The sequence below is a fragment of the Nipponia nippon genome, unplaced genomic scaffold, assembly GCF_047370975.1.
Source record: "Nipponia nippon isolate SJK-2023a ecotype South Korea unplaced genomic scaffold, ASM4737097v1 scaffold_5, whole genome shotgun sequence".
Taxonomy (NCBI): Eukaryota; Metazoa; Chordata; class Aves; order Pelecaniformes; family Threskiornithidae; genus Nipponia; species Nipponia nippon.
Genome location: NW_028262369.1, coordinates 8,123,516 through 8,145,019, shown reverse-complemented (window position 1 = coordinate 8,145,019; position 21,504 = coordinate 8,123,516). Strand labels below are relative to the sequence as shown.

General features: G+C 39.2%; 1 protein-coding gene across 1 annotated transcript in view; it reads right to left on the bottom strand.

Moving 5' to 3' along the window:
• The window catches only part of BMERB1 (bMERB domain containing 1), a 54,824-nt gene that overhangs the window by 17,906 nt on the left and 15,414 nt on the right, over window positions 1-21,504 (bottom strand). The window contains exon 2 of the mRNA XM_087731523.1: window positions 9,844-9,967. Within this exon, the coding sequence (XP_087587649.1) occupies window positions 9,844-9,967 (124 nt within the window). The remainder of the gene's footprint in view (window positions 1-9,843; window positions 9,968-21,504) is intronic.

Here is a 21,504-nt window from a genome sequence, read left to right as displayed (position 1 = left end):
AACCAGGTTGTGCCATTTCCCAGCTTACATTTTCCTGGCTATTTCCTGAAGGACTCTGGGTATTTGCAGGTGAGACACCATTGCAATGTGCTTGGGATGGGAAAGGTGAATGGGGACATACAGTCACAGCCACAAATTAATCCTATCTTGCAGAAGAGTGTGCGCCACACCAGGCTGTATCAATGGGACAGCCATGGTATCCCTCATAAAGCTGGGCATGGTATTTTCCCTAATGGTACCTTATCTTACGAAGCCAACAACCTGACATGTATATTTATTGAAGAATATATATCATCACGCAACTGCCTTCTTCTCTACAGCATCCCAAAGTGCATCCTATGTTCCTAGAGCAAGATACAATCAGGAAAAAAAAGGAAGGAATTCACAGTAAGTCATATTGTATTGTTAAGAACTGTGAAGAAAAGAAGATTTATTACTCCTTTCCATGAAAAGACAGATCTTATCAGAAAACACTGACAACAACAACAACTCTATTCATGAAAAAAAAATCTGGTTTTGTTGGTGTTATTTCTTTGCACTATAGTAACAGCTAGGTGCCAAACTCAGAGAAAAGTACTAGATGCTGTACATATAAGTAAACAGTCCTAAGAGAATTCCATTAACCTTAGAGGAGAGAAAATAGATAATATACAGTACAAAGACAAAAAGTAGCAGAGAAAGAATCAAAACTAGCCAAGGGTGATGCTCAGTGTGTGTCACTGTTGCCACACATGGCATTAAGCCACTGAGAAGTCACAGCTGATGCTACATTAGTGAGTCACTAGAAACAGGCATAAAATATTTGGTTGAAAAAGTAATTAAAATTTGAAATTAACTTCGTTCATACAAAGACAGCAATCATTGCTGCCTTTTCTCACTTCAGAATGGAAACACTCCATGTAAGCAGGCTTTGTAGTACAGAATTACTTTTTGAGTTTAGCCAGTAATGAGAGACTGTTTCATGTTCCCACTTTGTGTGAGTCTACTAGATTTACTGCACTTACTCTAAATTAAAACATAGGGTTTCTAAGTTGGTTTTTTGAAAGTTATCATCACCAAAGGAATTAACCTCTCACTTCTGCAGTTTTTGTTGCTTCACTTTGCAGTGGTTGCATAAAGCCAGGCAATCAGCAGACATACCTTTTTGTACTTTAAAATACCAATGTGCCGTGCATGCTGCAGAAGACATAAAGGTGAGAATCCTATCATCTGACCTCTGTTGATGCGTTGTCCTTAGAAGGAATATGGACTATAAATTTTTCTCCATGATGAATGTGCCCTAAATTTGAGGTTCTACCATTATGTCCAATACCCTATAGAATGACCATTACTGACTGTCCCACCTCTACTACTACTAGCAATGGGTACATCGGTGTCACAGCAGCAAGAGATTCATGGGTTTTTTGCAAAGTGGGAAAAGGATAAAGGCAAGTAAAGGAAAAGTAAGCCTGATTGGAATCAAGAAAAAAAAAAACAAAATGGGGACTAAATATGTATTCTGGACAGCTAATGAAGCTGTGGGACTGCTAGTATGAGTTTATTACCAGGGCAAAGTCAAGTTGCAGCAAACTTATAAAAGGTAATTGTTCCTGGAATTACAAGTAAGCAAACATAATAGTGTAAAATGGCCTAAAAACCTGAATGGATCTACGGAGAATTTGGATGATACAGATATTATGCGCACTCTGGAGAAGAGGGAGTCATCTAATAGTGTGCAGTGAGAGTGTACAAAGACAATGACCGATTTTAATTCTTCTAAGTCAATGCGGAGGTGAATTTGGCTTTTTCAGTGTTAGTTTAGCAATGTAAGAACTACACAGACATTAAGCAAATACTGTGCATGTTATATTTATAATATTTTTACAGATAAAACAAGTTTAATGAGGTAAGTAAAACTCTTTTCAGTAATTGCTTAAAGCAACCTAATAGAGCTTACTATTTAATATCTTATATTCCCTATACATTAAAAAATTGCCATTCAGTATCACCTGCATGGCAGAAATAACCACTCCCAAGACAGCTATCACAGGTGGAAGCAAATTCCACAGTTTTAGTTCAAGGTCATCCAATATAGCTGACTTCAAGTTTTACCTTCCATCTGGAAAGCCAGCAGTATCAGGCACTGGCAGATTTCCCAAGGAGCATGTTTCATGATGACGGTGAATGCTATTTTGTAAAAGAACTCCATGCCTTTTCTATTCACAGGCATAGGCAGTAACTGTGGGTGATAAGATCTCACCTATACTATTAATATTTACTGGGTTACAATATGCTAATACATTTTAAAATGTGTGAATTTTGCACTACAAATGATTTTGAGGTTAAGTTTTGATCTGTTCCTATACCATAAAGAGGTCTGAGGTTTTGCTGCCTGCCTCCTCTGTCAGCTAAACTGAGCTAACACATGGATTATCCATTTTTACAATCATGTCTTCCAGCACGGTAGATTTCCATGCCCCCCAGTTTTATGAATCCTGAACTGCTGCTGAAGCCACACACAAGCATCCATAGCAGTAACACATTAAATGTGCAACAAAGAGGATGCTGCCTGAGCTCCCTTGGCTTTTGGGTCTGTTATCTCACCAGGAAAGAAAAAAAGGAAGTGGGACAGGAGAATGAGAAAGGGAGAGGGAGTGCGCATGTTCTGAAGTGGTATGTTTGCTTTCCTTAACAGCAAAGACAGATTGAAAATTTACAGTTTGACCCAAAACTCTTTTTATAGAGAACATTTTAAGAAATGAGCTGAGAGAAGCCTGAGAAGCAAATGAGGGGGAATGCTGGCTAGCTATAAATTGATGCTTTTCTGTACATATTGTCTCCTTCATATCAATACATGTTAAGTCCTCAGCTTTTCTGAAAATAAACCCAGAAGAGCTGAAGATAGCCTATGATGGCTTTAAGCTATTTTTTAATTTCCTGGGCTGGCTGGAGATGGTCACAACAGCTCCTGGCATGATTTTATGAAATTTCACAGTATCAGTAGCATAGAAGGAGAGATGCTACAAGCAGCCACAATTGCTACATAACCTTGACATATCCTGAGGAGGTCCATCCTGGGCACTAAGTGAGGCAGGGTCTTGAGACAAAAATAGGATTTGACAATGTAATTACAGAGCAAATCACAGCACATCTATTCTGCTGTGACTATGGCTGCCTGAGCTAAAATGTGATTGCACAATGTAAATTGTGGCATTACCTAATTGAGGAAGGCTCGATTTTATAATCAGAAAATTGGTTCCACGTAAACTTTAGGTAATTCTTCATAGCAAGCAGGTGTTCAGCTGGAAACAGTACAGACTTCCTGGATATGAAGAGTACAGCTGTCTGCAGCTGCCCTCCTTTGCTTTTTAAAGGAGGCAATACCTGCATGGAGCAAAGCAAAGGACAGGCTTATGAGGCTAACATCTGACTTGCAATTTGCACTGAGGTCGGAGAAACATCATGACCTGTTAATCAATTGCTTCAGCTGATTTTGCTTTCTTTATTTCTTTGTATCGATAAAAAGAAAACCAAGAATTATCAGAAAGCTGGCCTCTTTTAAAGTATACACTACAAGATGAACTATTTCACTGTGGTATATAGCATGTAATCTGTTAAAAGAGTTCAGCTGCTTCCCTTGCTTTTCAAATCAAAAAAATTCAGGGGACAGGCTAAGAACATGCTGTCACACATCTGATTTTATTGAGCTTCACTCAACAAAATTAAAAAGCTGTGTTTTGCAATGAAGAAGCCTCACAAATTTGAAAATCAGAGATGTCAATTAGCATTTCCTGTACTGTATGTTTTTGTTTCACTTCAGATTTCCACAAAGTTATACTAAATATCTTTGTCTTTAAAGGCTTTAGTTTTTAATTACCTAAATGAGGTCTCACATTATGTTTAGTACACCAGTAAGGAATTTCCACTTCTATCTGCAAGGCAGAGACAAAAGAGCATACAAAGGACTACAAAGCAGTACAAAACAGAGAAAAATCCCATGTATCAAAACTGTACAGATATTTGTGGTCATCACTTAAAAAATTTTGGTGTTTCATTTTTAAACAGGGTAAATCCTGTTTCCACCACTCTCACTGAATGTTCACTTTTTCTGTAGTTTGGGGAAGTTTTTCTTTAACACAGTGATAGGCAGACTACAGAAATATCTATGTGTGTCTAAGAGCAAACACAGTATTCCTCTTCAACAGTAAATTATTGGTCTGTCGCTAAAAAACAGTATGTATTGCTCTGTGGGGCTGTGGACAGTATATGATTTGTGGGCCTGGTATAGAGATGCAGACAAATTGCAACACCTTCTTAAAGATATCTTCTGAATTTTAAAATAATTTTGATGGATATTAGTACATACTTGACTTGTTCACCAGTCAGGAATGATGCAATTTCTGGAAGCTGTCAGTAGATGTCTGCCAGACAATTTAATTTTCAGAGCTGTGCCCTGTAAATTGTACTGAGTTCAGGTTTGGGCCGGTGTATGTGGCTTTCTTGGGTGCTGTACTGGGGGTGATCTGAGCAGTGAAGTTTTTATTGAAGGACAGGTGGAGGACACGTGTTTAACTGCCCTGCATCCAAATATCCCCCCGTTTTCATGAAGGCCTCCTGAGACGGACTCACCAGTGCTCCATTACCTCCCACTGGAGCCAGGGACATTGGAGGCGATCCCTAGAAAAACATAGTTTTTTGAGGGTCTTAGCTGGCAGCCCACGGCCCTCTACGCCACACAGCCCAGCAGACAATAAGGTGAACGTAACAGAGTTTGTGAGGAAGGGAAAAAAATACCTGAAAGGTGTTGCAAGAGGAAGGTGGGTGTCAGGGGAAGGGTCGCTGCAGTGGCTCCACAGACAGGGCAGCCATTTTGTATTATGTGGTTGAGCTGCCACAGAATGACGGCCATTTTGTCTCATGCAGCCTCAGAGCTCATTTCACCGGTGAGGGCAAGCAGTTAGCACTGCCTTGCACGGCTCTGCAGTGGAAGGGCCCCCATGAAGGACTCCCTCTAAACTTTAAAAATAAGGTGTGCCCCTCCTGAAAGGAATTTTTGTTGCCCTTTCCCTTCTTTAACCAGAATCATAAACCTGCAGGCAGGTGAGGTCTCTTATCTGGTGACTGACTTCAGTATCATGTGAGTTGCTGTTGCTGATGGGCTGTCCAAATCTCTTTCTAAAGGTAGAACATTTCTTCCTGAGGAGATTAACCTTTCTGTCGATGGCCCAGAGCAAAAATCGTGAGTAATTTTAATATCCAGTACAGCTCAAAGCAACTTGCTTATTCACAGTGTGACTGTTGCAAAGAGGTGGGGGGAAACTCATAAACTAAAAAAACAAGCTTTGATGTTTTAACTCAATACTTAATCAGAGAAATGTATGTGAAATTTGTTCAAATAAAATCGAAATTTTCCTCCTTTAATTTTGAAAACTGAAAATCTGGGTCTGTTGAACTAATAGTATGTTTGATAGACATAGGCTAACAGATGAGACACAGAGCCTGCTTGGATATGTATGAGAAAAAAAACCCCACAGATATAGTTTTGTATAGTTTTTGAACACTACTCTGTACTACTTTTTAAGTCTAATACTATTAAATCCTTTTATTTTTTAGTTTAATCCCACTGCCTGATTCTCAAATACTTTAGGACTTGCTTTGAAACAATAATGATGATTAAGTATCTGGCTTTCATTTCTTCACCATCCCACTCTTTCTTTCACCCCTACAGGGTGACTCTTCTAAAGCTTTTAGTGATGATGAACTATTCAGTAAAGATTTTATTTAGATACTGAAGTGTTACCAACTGTGAGTACTGTAATGTAACATTTGTGTAGTGACGTAGGAGCAACATATTTAATTTTATCCCTTTTGTTGTCCTACAGACTTCATTAGTCATTGGTGTTACTTTGTTCAGTGGAGAGAGGGAATATGGACCTCATAGTATTACTATGGTAAAAATAAGGCCTCAATGCCTTAACTTTCAAAGCAAGGAAAGCTGTCTGTGTATGTTTTGCTAAAGACTCCCTCATGTAGAGTTCATGTCGCTTGAAGAGACACAAATGCTATATAGGTCACAGCTGAGGAACGGCCTGAAAGAATATATTATCAATAATCTCACATATCAGCAGGAAGAGTTTTTACTGGTTCACGCACAGAAGTGTGAAAAATGCAAACCAACTCTGGGTCCGCTGAGCATCCAGAACTTGCTAGGTTTTTTTTTTAGTTGGGTTTGGTTTTGGGGTTTGGTTGGTTGTGTTTGGTTTTTTTTTTTTGTACTGGCTGATATGCTAACCTGGAGCAGTTCTCTGCCAAATGACCTTATTTTATGGCTACTGCATTTGTTTGGGCAAAATGTTGATATAACAGTTAAAGACAAGATGTATTGTTGCAGAGCTGTTTCAAACATCAGTAACGGTGAGTTTTATTATTAGCCCTTCTCGATCTTCTTTGTGCATCTTCTTCACGGAAAAGAGTAATTTCACTTAGCAATCTTAGAGCAAGTTCCTTCCATGGATTAAACCTGTATCACTCTGACAGGGCTTGCTCTGATTTCCATCAGCAACAAGTCTAGCTTGCAGTGTTTTGTTTTCTTATTCTTGAGTGTGAATATTGTTAAAATACAGTGTCTCTGCTGTGAAGAGTTGTGGTAGTTACTGGTGTGTGTAAGTAAAGCTGACAGGCTGTATGCCTCTAACAGGAGGGAGCCATGGCCACCATTAGGGCTGGTGATACACTCAGAGCACAAGCCCTCTAGCTTATTTCCTTTTTTTTTTTTTTTTTTTGAAGCACAGCTACAACATACTTTGTCCTAGCTTTAGGATCTGGCTACATGTGAATAAAAAAATCAGTCATACAGAGAGACAGTGAGAATGAACCATTACTTTTAAAAACATAGCTAGAGATGTAAGCTGTGGCTGGATGTGCAAGTGATATGGAATTATTTCATCGTGTTCATGCTTTTATAAGAACTAAAAAAAGCCTAATTTAACTCAAGAGAATTTCTACTCTGTTGCTAACAGCATGAGGGGGAAAAAAAAGATAATACAAACATACCACACATTTTCTCCATTACTATAGATATGTTTTATCCTTTTGTTATAATTGAACAACAAGCTAAAGCAGGCACAAAAACTAAAGAGATCTGGTTCTCATTAAAGCTGGTCTTGAACTCAGTGGTCTGAGTGTAGGTGTAGTACTGCTAGTTAGCAGCCACATGTTCAAAGTTGAGTATGCCTTAAATCTGTCTGAGGCAGCTCACTTTCATGCAGTTGATTGTATAGGTCATTCATAGGGGAATCTAGTCCTGTCAGAAGAAAACAATTACTAAAATTCATGACCTACATATAGACGTCTAGTCTTGGGGCACTGGCAATGCATTACTTCAGGAAACAACTGAAAAAAAATAAATATGGCCATATATAAAGTCTTCCACAATATATCTATGAATTAGAGTTTATGAAATTTGCTTAGTTAAGCAGATGCAAAACTTGGACCACTGAGGTAACCATGAGTTGTGCTGTTAATTTCAGCAAGAGGTCATTAAAAGACATTTGTCATTAAAAGACGTTTGTCATTGAAGACAAATGCAACCAAGCCCCTCTGTCAGTGTAAGCTATCCAGAATGAAAGGCAGTAAGGAACAGGTGCTGCTATATTACTTGGGCATCACTAGCAACATGCTTCTCACTTGTCAGGAATAAAATGTTAAAACATTTTAAAAAATAAGATAAAGTAAAATAGACAATTTTTTGGACTCTTAAAAGCTATTAAGGGAAGCATGTTCTAATTCTGGAGGCCTTTGTGAGTGAGAGAGGCTGCTTTTATTTTCACATTTGATGAGCCAGTATGAGGAACTTGCCTGTGTAAATGAAATGGGCTTAGAAAGATGGGAAGCCTACGCGGGGCTTGAAAAATCATGATCAGTGCAGTCTTGGTTTGCAAGTAGAGTCCCAGTACAGAGACAGTGGTGTTAACAAACTGAATTTAACTGCCGCAAGGATTAATGTGCAGTGCCAGGATATTCTGCCACAGAGAAGGGAGCAGTCAGGCTAGAAAGCTGTGTGAATATCCCTAGAAAAGTGGTCGTCTTGGCCCACCGCTGCTGAAGGAATGAGAGGGTCTGTGGCAGTGGCACAGACCTCAGGTCCTCTTGCTGAAGACAGTGGCAGCAGCAACAAGCTTGGTTTTCCATGACTTAGAAATGACAAAAAAGTGGGGCCATCTCTGGCCATTGCTGCCTCTGTCACCTTTGCTTTGCTAATACCTAGGGCCAAACCCAGTGGAGACTTTGATGCTCAGAAGAGCTTTCCTCACTCAGCCAGTGGACGGCTGGGGAGTGCTCTTGGGTAGCTCTAGGCAGAGCATGTTTGGACGATATCTAATGCAGGAAGAGTACTGTTGCACAGTATGGATGTCAGTTATATTCCCTTTTCAGTAAGCAAGTTCCTCTGTTATACTCAAACACCTGCTAGGCAATACAGAGTAAAGAGTGTGATGATTGTGAGCATGGGGGAAATGAAAAGAACAGACTGGATACAAGAACAAACAGAACAAGTGAAGAACATGCAAAACAATGACAAGCAGATGTCCGCCATGGCTCTCATTCACTGGGACAGTTTATTTCAGTGCTTTGTTTAATACAGAAAATGTCAAGAGAAATGCAGGGTTCAATGAGGAGGCTTCTTCCGGATTAAATTTATGTACAAGCCAATAACCAAGTAGTTATTTGACTACCAGGAGCAGGTGTGACAAACCCTTTCCTGTTGACTTTATTTGTACCACTACAGCATTATTAAAGGTCAGTATCACTATTACCAGTCCTTATTTCCAAAGGTGTCTAAGCAGTGATTCTGGGCTGAAGTCTTCTGGGATAATTCTCAAAGACAGATGTCTCTGCTGCTTGAGGGTGAGGCTTTCAACTTCTGGCAGTGCAAGTCAGGCCACTGAAATTAACCTCCAGGTGTTAAGGGTTAAAGTACCAGTCCTATCTTTGTACTTTAAAGGGAGAACAGAGCAAGTCAGTTTTTTCAGGCTACTGTAGCTTCATTAAGGCCAAGGGTTTGGGTTCAGCAGGTTTTAGATCTACGGAGGTTCTTGGCTGTCAGCAAAGGCATTAGTGTCTGACCTCAGGTACTCACAGACAGATGAGACTTCAAAATAATATAGCCCTTATTAATAACTCCTGGTCTTCTCAATTCAGTGATTTAGGAATATAAACCTATTGACTTCATCATCAGAACTGGATTAATATTCATTAACTTTCAGTGAGGCTCCTATGCCTGACCCTTTTGGCAGTTTTGAAAATCTCTCTTGGAGTATTGCTATTTAATTTGATACATCAAAATGTGTTTTGTGTTCATAACTGAATGGCTTCCATTTAACAAATGTCAAATCTTGGCTGCTATTAGTCCAGAACATAGTGTGCTCTCTTGTGACATGAACTGTCTAAGACCACTAATGAAGTGAGGAATAAAGCCTGAATTAGGTTAGACTGTGGAAGCTCCAAATCCCCTACCTGTTGATATTTTCTTCAGACAAATATCCTTCCCACAAAGGATTGAAGTCACGTATAAAAATATGCTCTGTAGACACGTACTTTGCTAAAGTTTCCTTTTGCAAGTAATAGATCCCTTTTATGTCTTCTGCAAATCATGCTAAATAAAAAAGGTGCTGAATAAAAAAAGGTAATTTCCTTCACAACTACAAAAATCATTTCCCAATGGCATTTTGCAAGCATTCACCTAACTGGGATGCTCTTTATCTTTCTTCCTTTTAAAATGTCAAGCAGATAAAAGTCTTCTAAATAGCATCCTTTCCTATTTTGATTAATTTTGCATAGTGTTTTCCCAGAAGTATTGATACTTACATAAACCTGAGTTCTGATTCTCTTCTGACTAAGACTTCCCGAAGTCTCTGGATCTTTGCCATCTCAAGCTCAATTTCCTCAGGCATCATTGTTGTTTCAGCCATTGAAATGATGTCAAGTTGATCTGTGTGTGAAAGCAGAGAAAATGAATTAAGCTAGTCAAACTGTCTTAATGTTTTTGCGGTTTTTTTTAGGAATGTAAATTTAATCACAGAACTATCTGACAATGGGGTAATTAATGCAAGTAGTAAAGAATATTCTAGCTGAACGCTACATTGACTGTTTTCTCTATTGTTTTGCTTATTACTTTCAATGTAACCATTTTGAATTGAAAGAATCCCTAAGCCAAAGTGACATTCATTTTGTTAGTCAGAATCTATCATACCTCTAAGGAATCCCAACCCAGTACATAACTATAGCTACTGTTCCTTAACTGGTATCACTACAAACTTTGAAAGAACAGCCATAGACTGCTACAAAACTCACTCAAATCCATTACTTGCAACTCTGAATCCTATCTTGGCGCAAGTGCAGGCAATGCAAATTGATGAAGGTTTCCCATCTTTAATTCTTATAACTCTTCATGCCATTCCACCATCTCAGCTTGACTAACAGCTAAAGGCCAGGCCACTAGAGAGGAGCCAAGGATGTGATTAGAAATGACGTAGGGCCTAATCCATTCGAGGGGATGTGTTTCTCACTAGGGCATTGAAATCAGTTGAGAAGACCAACAGTACTGTAGTAATTACTTGGCAACCAGTAAGTTGATTATTTGATTGAGCATATTTATAATTATATTATTATTTCTCTACAATTGATGTATTACCTCTTCTAATCCAGAGAGAAACAGGGCTATGAACTGTGTTTATTGAAGGCAGAAGGAACCAGTTTATAGAAGGTGGATTTGGGAAGGAGCAACTTGACCTCTGGAAAACCTTATTCCAAGGGTTCACCATACTTGGCCTTCATTTTGAACAAGAATTTAGAGACTAAAAAATAGAGTGCCTGCATGCTTTGATACCCAAATGGAGACACACTCCCGAAAGCAGGCCTGTTTCAGCTGTATTGACTTAAGAAAGGAAAATGGAGAGGTCAAAATGTACTCAGCATGATTATGCAGAAAACAGGAGACAAAAAGCATCAGAAAAAAAGCTGTTCAGTTAATTAAGAGGAGACTAATTCTGAAGTCTCTCATGACAGACTAAGCACAAACAGCAGAGAAGAATTTCTGACAGAAACTTGGAGTAGGAATGAAACTACAAAATCTCAACAAACACAGCCCCTGCATGAGCTTACTGTACAAAGACCTGTTCTCCCAAAATGGAAGCAAAGTAAAGAAATTCTATAGGATATAAAGATAATATATATATATTTTTTTAAGTTATCCTGCTTGTATTGTCTACAAATGTTGGCTTCACTTCATCATGAAGAAAGTAGGCAAATAAATATCAAAAATCACTATTTTTTTCAAGATAAAGGAATCTTGAGAAAAAAAGTGACACAGATTTTGGAATGTCTCTCATGAGAGAACCATTTCTCAGTAGTTGTTTTTAAAACTCAAATTGCAAAACTGGTTGGTAAAGTAAAGCTATCTTGTATGTCTGAACACACAACTGTTGCCTGTAGGACATGGATTTTCCTATTAGAAATCATTGTGAAATGATTGAAACCTTGGAAGTTCTAGATCTATTTGAGGAAGGTTGAACACCACTGAAAATGCCTTAGGGACTGTATCCAGTCCTACCCTCTCCCTCCCCTCACACCCTTATCTGGGTGTGTGGGAATGAGGAACCACAGCAAAGTCTTGAACTTAGTAGCAGAGTACCTAACGTGCTGTGCTACCACTAACAGATGGGCAGAATTATAATTCAGTATTCAATAGATGTTTATCAGACATCAATCAAAAGAAACTAGATGAAAGATTCTGTAAATATAGTTTCGCCTCTTGTTGCTTTTCGGGGTTGTAGAGTTATTTTAACTGCTTGCAGCACAATTGGCTTTGGCACAAATTTGTTTTCCAAAAATATTAAGCAGGAGACAGGAAGTTATTCTGATGCTACTATGAATTAAAGCCAATAATACTGGTAATTAGAAAGATAAGCCACAACTATATTACACATACATACATATTTTTAAATTACTTCTCAAGAGCTTAGAAAACAGGGGGGAAAAAAAAAGGTAACTATCTTATTTCCACTCTGCAACTCTAGCTGTAAATGCCCCAGTGTTACCCCTTGGATCAGATCAGCTATCATACCGTGATTTCAATAATTCAGGAGAGGAATCATGAACAAGCCTTATGCCCTGAGTATGTGCTTAAAGCCAACACAAGAATTAGTGTGACAAGCAGTAGTCTAGCCTGACCTATTGCAGAACAGTCACAGATTCTCCTTCACATCCCACTCAACGTGTGCTTGAAACAGAGAAAATATTTTTGAAAGCTATCCAAAATTATGCAATGTTTTCAAAAGAATCAAAAATGTAAGCAAGGCACCACAAGTTTGAAAGTGGAGGGAAATAAATATAGAAACCATAAGATATTAGTTCGCAACTTGTCTGTAAACTTAGAGATGTAACTAGAATAATAGAGAGATATAAGAAGTGGTTTAGTTTATCTTCATAGCAGTACATGTGCTGTGAACGTACTGTAAAGTGGTTAATTCTCATGGAGATCTCAATCTGGAAGGAGGATTGGCAAGAGCTGGATTAAGGGAACTTTGAGAGGAAAAAACAGACTGGGCAGTTAAAATGGGAAGAAATTTGAAGGTGAGGATATAGAGAACTGAGTATGGAGACACTGTGGTGCTGGAAGAGATTAAGAGCCTAGAAGGGTAGGCATGGTATTCCAAGGAGAAGGAACTCAATCAATCCATACTTTATGCATGTTCACCTGTGCACTATTAAGGAATGACATCATTTTTGTGTTGAATGTCCAGCTTTTCTAAACCTCCCTTCCTAATAGGTACAGACTAAGTGAGATCCTTTGACAGCTGCCAATTCCTTTTATATAGATGAGTCCATAGGTCTCATAAACCCAACACAGCTGCAGTATACCACCTACTTTGGCCCCTCTGAAGAGTATGCATTGTTAAGGCAGGCTTTGAGGGAAAAGGCACAATTAGAACACCGTATTTCCCAGAAATCCTGAAATAGTAGAGCACAGGTGTGAAGACACTCTGGAAATACATGCCTCTGAAGAGGCCACAGGTCAGGATTCCTCACACCACCACCACTGTGATCCTCACAGATCACCAACCTGTTTGTGTCTGAATTTCTCTTCTAATATTGTGGATATTGGGCTTACCTGGCAGCAGCTATGCTGAAGGATAATTTATTATTTTTCATCAAATGGTTTGAACTCCTGGGATGTAAACCACTTGGGAAAGAATATGTTAACATTATTAAGCCTTTGAGTAAAGCTCTAGCTCTGTCCCAGTGATGAATGACACCTTTAGTGCTTTGAGACATGATTCTGAACAGCTTCACACAGAAACCTCTCACCTTTTCATAAAAGAAAGAGGAAACATTTCATTTTATTTAAAGCAGGCATGCATTTGTCAACTATTGTGGTGGGTTGACCCTGGCTGGACACCAGGTGCCCACCAAAGCCACTCTATCACTCCCCTCCTCAGCTGAACAAGGGAGAGAAAATATAATGAAAGTCTCATGGGTCAAGATAAAGACAGGAAGAGATCATTCACCAATTACCATCACAGGCAAACGAGACTCAACTTGGGGAAATCAGCTTAATTTATTACCAATCAAATCAGTGTAGGGTAATGAGAAATAAAAACTAAATCTTAAAACACCTTCCCCCCACCCCTCCCTTCTTCCCAGGCTTAACTTTACTCCTGATTTCTCTACCTCCTCCCCCCAGCAGCGCAGGGGGACCGGGAATGGGGGCTGTGGTCAGTTCATCACACATTGTCTCTGCCGCTCCTTCCTCCTCAGGGGCAGGACTCCTCACACTCTTCCCCTGCTCCAGCGTAGGGTCCCTCCCACAGCAGACAGTCCTCCACGAACTTCTCCAACGTGAGTCCTTCCCATGGGCTGCAGTTCTTCATGAACTGCTCCAGCATGGGTCCCTCCCACGGGGTGCAGTCCTTCAGGAACAGACTGCTCCAGTGTGGGTCCCCCATGGGGTCACAGCCTCCTTCAGGCATCCACCTGCTCTGGCATGGGGTCCTCCACGGGCTGCAGGTGGATCTCTGCTCCACCGTTAACCTCCATGGGCTGCAGGGGGACAGCCTGCCTCACCATGGTCTTCACCACGGGCTGCAGGGGAATCTCTGCTCTGGTGCCTGGAGCACCTCCTGCCCCTCCTTCTTCACTGACCTTGGTGTCTGCAGGGTTGTTCCTCTCATATTCTCACTCCTCTCTCCTGCTGCAGTTGCACAGGTTTTTTTCCCCCTTCTTAAGTATGTTATCCCAAAGGCGCTACCACCATCACCGATGGGCTCGGCCTTGCCAGAGGCGGGTCTGTCTTGGGGCTGGCTGGCATTGGCTCTGTTGGACATAGGGGAAACTTGTAGCAGCTTCTCACAGAAGCCACCCCTGTAGCCCCCCCACTACCAAAACCTTGCCACGCAAACCCAATACAACTATTTTTTAGCATATATTGTTCTTAAGCTCTGTTTCTAGTAATGAGACAAAATTCATAAAGCAAAAGTGGAGACAACACTGAGATTAGTCACAGCCAGTGACAGGATGAAACTATTTTGTCTGCTCTGCAATCTCCAGGATAATTTTCAGTGACAAAGCAACAAGTAAAATATTATTATTGTATGCACAAAAAGATATTAGCATGAAAATAATTACTATATAGAAATAAAATTATCAAGCTATTACATATAATGAGAGGGACTGAAGAGGTAAACCTGAAGCTATTTATGCATATTTTTACTTCAATTTAAATGCAGACTGGTATAGTTAAACTAGGTATTAACTTAATGATCACATTTCATCCTCAGTGTGCCAGCCAGAAATGGAACGTTAGCCACCTGCGATGAAAAGCAACAAAAAAAATAAAATGCCTATTAAGTCAGTAAGTGCAAAGAAAACTTTAAAATAAGCCTGAAGTGATACAATGAGAAATGGGAGAATGTATTACACCTGATGTCAATAGTTTCAGACAAATTGGTAAAGAAAGATGTAAGGAAAAAGTAATTATCAGCAAAAATCCTGCTGCTGTCACGTGATGTGAGCATATTCACTGAGAAGCTCATTGTGCTCTACAACCATTAGCTGGTTTAATTCTAATTTGGGGGGTTTCTTATCATCATCTTTGTAAAAGACAGAGGCATGGAGAAGGTGAGGTGTACCAGTAACACAAAAGGTCCCAAACCTACGCTGTAGGAACCCAAAACTATGTCATTGTTATTCTGGTGGTATCCACATACTGAACAGCAATCAGACCTCTACTCCACAAAGACCTAAAGCAGTATGCAGGCAATTTGCAGTCCAGGGGCAGTAAGAGCCGAGTGATGAGTTGCTTATGGATACAGAGCAAGTCTGTGGCAGAGCCAGTACAAGGTCTGCTGGATCACGGTGTCTCTTCAGGACATATTGTTTATCCTTTTTCTTGCTTGTGAATCTGTTGCTGTTGGAAACTATCAGTCATTCAGCCTTGAAGAGTCATCTCAGTCATTTAGCAACAGAAGAGCTCCAACATAGGTAAGGGTAATGGCCCAGCTACTCTGCCACTTTTTTGTCTTTGACACGGATGAACCATCTAAAATGAGACTCTGTGTTTGTTCAATCCATAACTGCTGAGAGCTCTTTAAAGGACTGCAGTACAAATCAGCTCCATGGCTTCTCTAATGTGGACACCACTCAGCAACAAACCTGGCTGCTCAGCCCACTCAATTACAGTGCTTCAGTTGAATATTATTTTAAGTCATTGTTGTCCTGGACTGGATTTAAACTGAGCAATTTGAGGCCTATTTCCACTCCCTGAAATTGTCCAATAATAAGATAATCCTTGTTAAAATACTGTTAATGGCTAAGTTTTGTTCCAAATCTGGGTCAGCACTTTTGGGGCTTTCTCAAGAATTCAGTGACATTCTCAAACTAATCCTTTTTCACTGAAGTATATTAAATGCTAATAGAGCACAGTGCATTAAGTGCACTCTTAATGCTGTTTCAGGTATCAAAATCAAGACTTTCAAGACCACTATTAGTTGACAAGGCAAAGCAGAAGTAAGCAGGAGGCACGGGTTAGAGACGGATAAAGAGAGAACCAGATGGTGCAACTTAAAAACAGCACACTTGGAAATTGAAATAGTTGCATAATGCAGAAAAATAATTGTTATAGTACAAAATATTGCAGATAAAAAATGTTCATGTGAAAAGAATCAAGATGATTCCTGTAGTTTGTCACTAGCTTGTCACCCGGAGGCACAAATGACTAGTCTTGTAGCCAGGCTTTTTACTATACCTTTTATGGTTGCCTTAAATGTATTCAGAGGCCCAGAGGTGGGTTTTTTTTTCTCTTTAATTTAACCCATCTGGAGCAGGATGCAGTGGCCGATAACTAACCTGTGCAGAAAAAAACTACATCTAATTGCTTATTCCTAATCTAGCCTGCTGCAGCATTCTATTACTGTGAATCCTAACAATGATTAAATTTGGCATGTGTATAGAATGGTATTTATTCAATGTTTTATGCTGGAATTACCATATAAATATAGATAATAGCTAAACACAATAGAAACAGCTGCAATATATTTTGTTCCTGGCCTCCCTAACAGGCAGTGCAATTTAAAATGGGTAGACTGGGGGAAAGGGGGAAGGTGGCATAGGATAGTACCAGTGTGGAAGTGACCTGACTGTCATGCTGCTGAGCACATCCCACCACTCCTGCTGGTTTGACTGCCTGGGCTCAGGGTTGGTTTGGACATGGTGCAGGTGTCTGGCCAGGATCTCGGGGAATGTCACGGTCGCCAAATATCCCTGCTTCTGAACAGTCGTTTGGGGAAGGAGAAAAAGAAGATGGAGGATTATTTTTCTGATTCATGGGGAATTGTGGTGCATCTATGCTTCCAGTAAACCTGAAATACAAAGTACTGGCCACCTCTGTACTGAGCTGCATAAAGATCACTTATGTTCTGAGATAAACCGCTAGACTAGAGCAATCCCTTCACATCTGCGGTCTATTCAGCAGCTCCTCAGTCAAGAGATCAGAATTTCATGTCCGCAGAGAGACACTCTGATACAACCTGTAGAGAAGTACAACATCTCTGAGATGATCAAAATGAATTATCACACATTTAAACTTGCCATTTGTGGGAGGAGAGGAAATCAGCTTTCATAGTAATGGTTAGAATCACTGGGAAAAGCACTGTTGCAGCATCAGCTGCAGTGAAAATATTTTTATTTTGCAACTGGAGTGAATAAAAAATACTTTCTACCACCCCTTAGGATGATAGCTACTTTTGCACAGATTGCTTATGGAAATAGATTCTTTTTTTTTGTAATCAAAATGAAAATCTTCTGATTGTAGAACATATTAACAGCATTAGTAAAGACTAAGAAAGGCATGAGCAACCTAAAAAGATATATTATACACCAATTTTGGAAGGTTTTGTTTCAAATTTTGTTGAATTAATTTGTTGAATTAATCAACCTTTGGAAGAAGTCATATATGGATACTATGATTATTTCTTTTGCTCTATTCATCTGCCTCTTCTCATTCTGTATTTGACCACCTCTCAGTCTTGTTTAGTAGTCAACATTCAATATCAAAGATTATCTATTTCTGTAACGTATGAAATTACTCCTTCCTGTTTTCTAACAATAGGCTACCATGACTTATAATGAGTATGTGCAGTTTTATGCATAGCTTGAATCTATTATAACTTATATATATTTTCTGCCATCTTTGAATAGTCTGATCAGCATTCACTAAGCATGTGTAAATAACTTCAAAATTATAAACAAAACAGAACTTGGAGTTTTCTTTTATGCAGAAATCTTAGCAGTAAGCCCTACACCGTATAGCCTCTGTAGGGGAAAAAGCAGCCGGGTTGAGGGGATAGGAAGGTGGGAATTTGTCTTGTGGACATGATTAGCTCTGCAGGTCCCTTCTCCTAATCCAAGGCTCACTGAAGTCAACAGGAGTCTTTTACTTCAGCCTATTTTTTTTCCTTTTTTTTGCGTATGTCATATATAACTTGCTGTTCCAGGCATGCAGCTATTTTTGCCCTTGAAGGAGAAGCATAAGTTTGAAAAAGCCTTGGAAGTTCAGACTTTAGCTTTTCCGAAATCCGTAGAAATCTGTTGGTATTCTCTAAAACTAAGAACATGATGGATTTTGTGGAGCTGGGCTGTGATGTGCCAGCCTTTGGTCAATACTGAGGGGAAAAAAGAATGCCAGAAAAAAGCAAAATAGTAAGACAGAACTGACATTCATAATTTTGTTGAATTCAACAGAATTTGAATGAGCCTTTGAACCACCACATGGTAACAAAAAACCCATATCACTAAAAACCACCAGAGATCATTCTGTTTGCCATATCATTTCCTTCCAAGGTATATTAAATCATATGATGTGACTGGAGATGGCTCTGTTCAAGCAGTCAGCTGTGGTCTGAATGCAACCGCACAATTATATTGGGATTTATTTCATCCAGGTCATGAATACTTCTTTTTTTTTTTTTTAATTATCAGTTAGATTTACAGTCTAGACATATTACAACCTGAGTTTCCACTTCAAAAGTGTCTCACTCACACTGTACCATATGACCCCATTTTTAAATTAGGTAAGCAGAGAATATAAAAAGCACTGTGTGCAATTGCCCACTGCACTTCCAGAATCACTGCCCTGCTCCATATCTAAGAGCCTCTTGTTATAAAAAGATTCTTTTAGTTGCTTATCCTGTACGTTCTTGTTCTTATCTTCAAGCTTTGACCTTTTATTTTTCATTATTTACCTTTGCAAAAAGCCTGTTGGCAGCAGTCTGTTCTTTTCCATTTCAGGCTTTTGTACGCTGTGGTCTCACGGAGATTTCTCTTGAAATATAAACGCCAGATTCACAGTGTTGAATATTAACTCCTTCCTCTAACTCTCAATGTCCTTTTGGTTTCTATGGTATCATACTCAAAGTATTGCACACAATGACTCCTTTCACGTCTGATGTAAGAACGTACCTGTACCTGCCCAGTGCCCAAATGAGATTCTTAGTTGTTTTGCATCTTTTATGCTGTACTTCTGTAGATCAAGTAGTATTGTGCTGAAGAAAGGCTGGTTTAAAAACTGAACCTGAAAGAGACCCTGCTTTGAGTTTTCTAATTCAACTACATATTCCCAAGCAGAAATAGACATTCAGGCAGTAAAAGTGATTGCTAATTAAGGATGGTCTTCAGTACTTCGCTAACTACAAGTTTTATGGTTAAACGATGGTTCCAACTTTCTAATTTAGGGACCATTTTCTGCCCGTGTTTCCTATTTAAAGATATATATCAACACAAGTCCGTAATGACAAGATCTATAAAGATCTTTCCTCTCAAAAAAAAAGCATCAATTAAATTGTGTTGTTTGTTATCCTGAGAAATTTATAAGCAGTAATTATTCTTGGCTTTGTCTTTTGTCAATTTATGACAGTTCCAATTTCCTAAGTGGGCAATTATGCAACCCTTTAATCTTACCCTTCCCCCAGGGCAAAAGATCCCTCTAGTCTTAAGAAACTGCTCTGTGCATAGAAGACTTCATTTTGGTTGTAATGATATCCTGAAAAAACAGTTCATCTCTCAATAGTTGTTCGTCCTTCTCTGACAACGAAGACCCTGTGAATCTGAACCAGCCTGGAGTTCTTGTAGAAATCTAATGTGATGCATAGGACTTAATGTGACATTCAGGCTTAATGTATCTGAAAATCTATACTGCCATCCTGTATTTGGATGACAAATTCCGTTTGTCCTATCTTGCGCTTAAGCTTTCAGATTTCAGCATTCTCCTGACTTCTGATGCTGTCAAAGTTGTGGTACTCATCTACTTGTGAAGATGGAGATTTTGATTAGCTAAGAGGAAAGGATCGAGGACAAGGGAAAGGATTTTTTTATGTTAAATGGTAATGGCTGGTGTAAAATTAAGAATAAGCTTAGACTAGAAACTAGTAACTATCCAAAGCAATAACATTCTGAAGCAGTCTTTCAAGTAGGATATTGGAGGAAAAGAACGAAAGCTGTTTTAAACTAAGATCAGAACACATCGATCTTTAAAGGGTCTGGCCTCACTTTGTGGGGAAAAAAAACAGACAGGTCCTGTGAATAAGCTCATGTATTGTATGACTGCAGTTGCAGGAGAGTGGACTCAAGAAGTAGAAAAGATTAATTTGACCATTATCTGGGGCTTTACTCTTTAAGGTATGATTTAGCTTTTTGAGGTCCGGTGTCCTCTGCAGTCAGACATTGCCCACACACAGATTCCAGACTCCTTCTCCATGTATGAAGTCATAAGGATCCATCCTGTCAAATTAAACTATCACTTCAAGATAGTGCACCATCTCTGCTTTCATATTTTTCCATCTGGATCTAAGGGTGTTTGCTTATGCAAGGAACTGACTCAGTACAATAGGACAATTTGCTACCTAATTATCTGTAACTAGAATCATTTCTAGCTGTAAATCTATATATGATTTGGTGCTGTTTTATAGCACTATCATTATGATTTACATGCAGGTTTTTTCTACTACTGAGAGTTCTACTAGCTTTCTCTATTTTTATATCATGTCTTCGATCTGTGACTCACAATACCCTGGATAGTCCCCTAAACAGTCAATTTTAGGGGGAGGAGGAGGACTTTTCCTCAGTAGTACCCCTTCTGGCAACAGTTTAAAAGCCAATACAAACCATATTTACAGATCAGGAAACAGAATCTCAGCACTCACAGCAATAAATGCCTAAGGAGTCAGAACTTAATATTGAACTAAATGTTTCTTTGAAAACAGAAGATAAATATAACTTCCTATGAAAGTTTTCCCATAAACAATGAAATAAAAGACCCAGGCCTGATTTGATTGTGCCATAATATTAAGTCAAAAATACAGATTTTTTTTTTTAATGTGATTGAAATTTGCAGGAAGTGCTTCTGATGTAAATAAATTCAGGGTACGCAGAAGTATGTCCACTAACATAAATTGCCCTAATGACACTCACAGATTGGGTCTTGAAAATCCTTAGAGGCTTTGACACTCCAATTATAGGGCTCAACCTTGCTACTTTGAAGTTGATTCCAAGACTCTGTCTAGGCAATTTGCATGCCCCAGCCAATTTCCATTACAGTCAATGATAACAAGGTTGCACACATCTCTTCAGCCTGTTAGAGGGCCAATGCATAAAAATGAGGAAAACAGAATCATGAAAACAGCAAAGGGAGTTTGGAATTAATGTCTTTTTATAAAATCCTTTTTAAACTCAAGTCCCATTGAATTAAGAAACCCCAGAGACATTATTTGTGGTTCACATGTGATTCTCCACTCTGCTGAAACTAAATCCTCCGTTTTAATATAAATTGCATCTCTGAGTTGAAACAGTTTTCAAATACCCAGATTCTAAATTTGGCAGGTTTAACTTTTTTTTCCCTCATGGTGGCTGTGATAAGGTCACTACAGCTCACGCCTTCAGATGCAAGCTGGTCTGCAAGTGACTGTTCAGTAGCCAGCT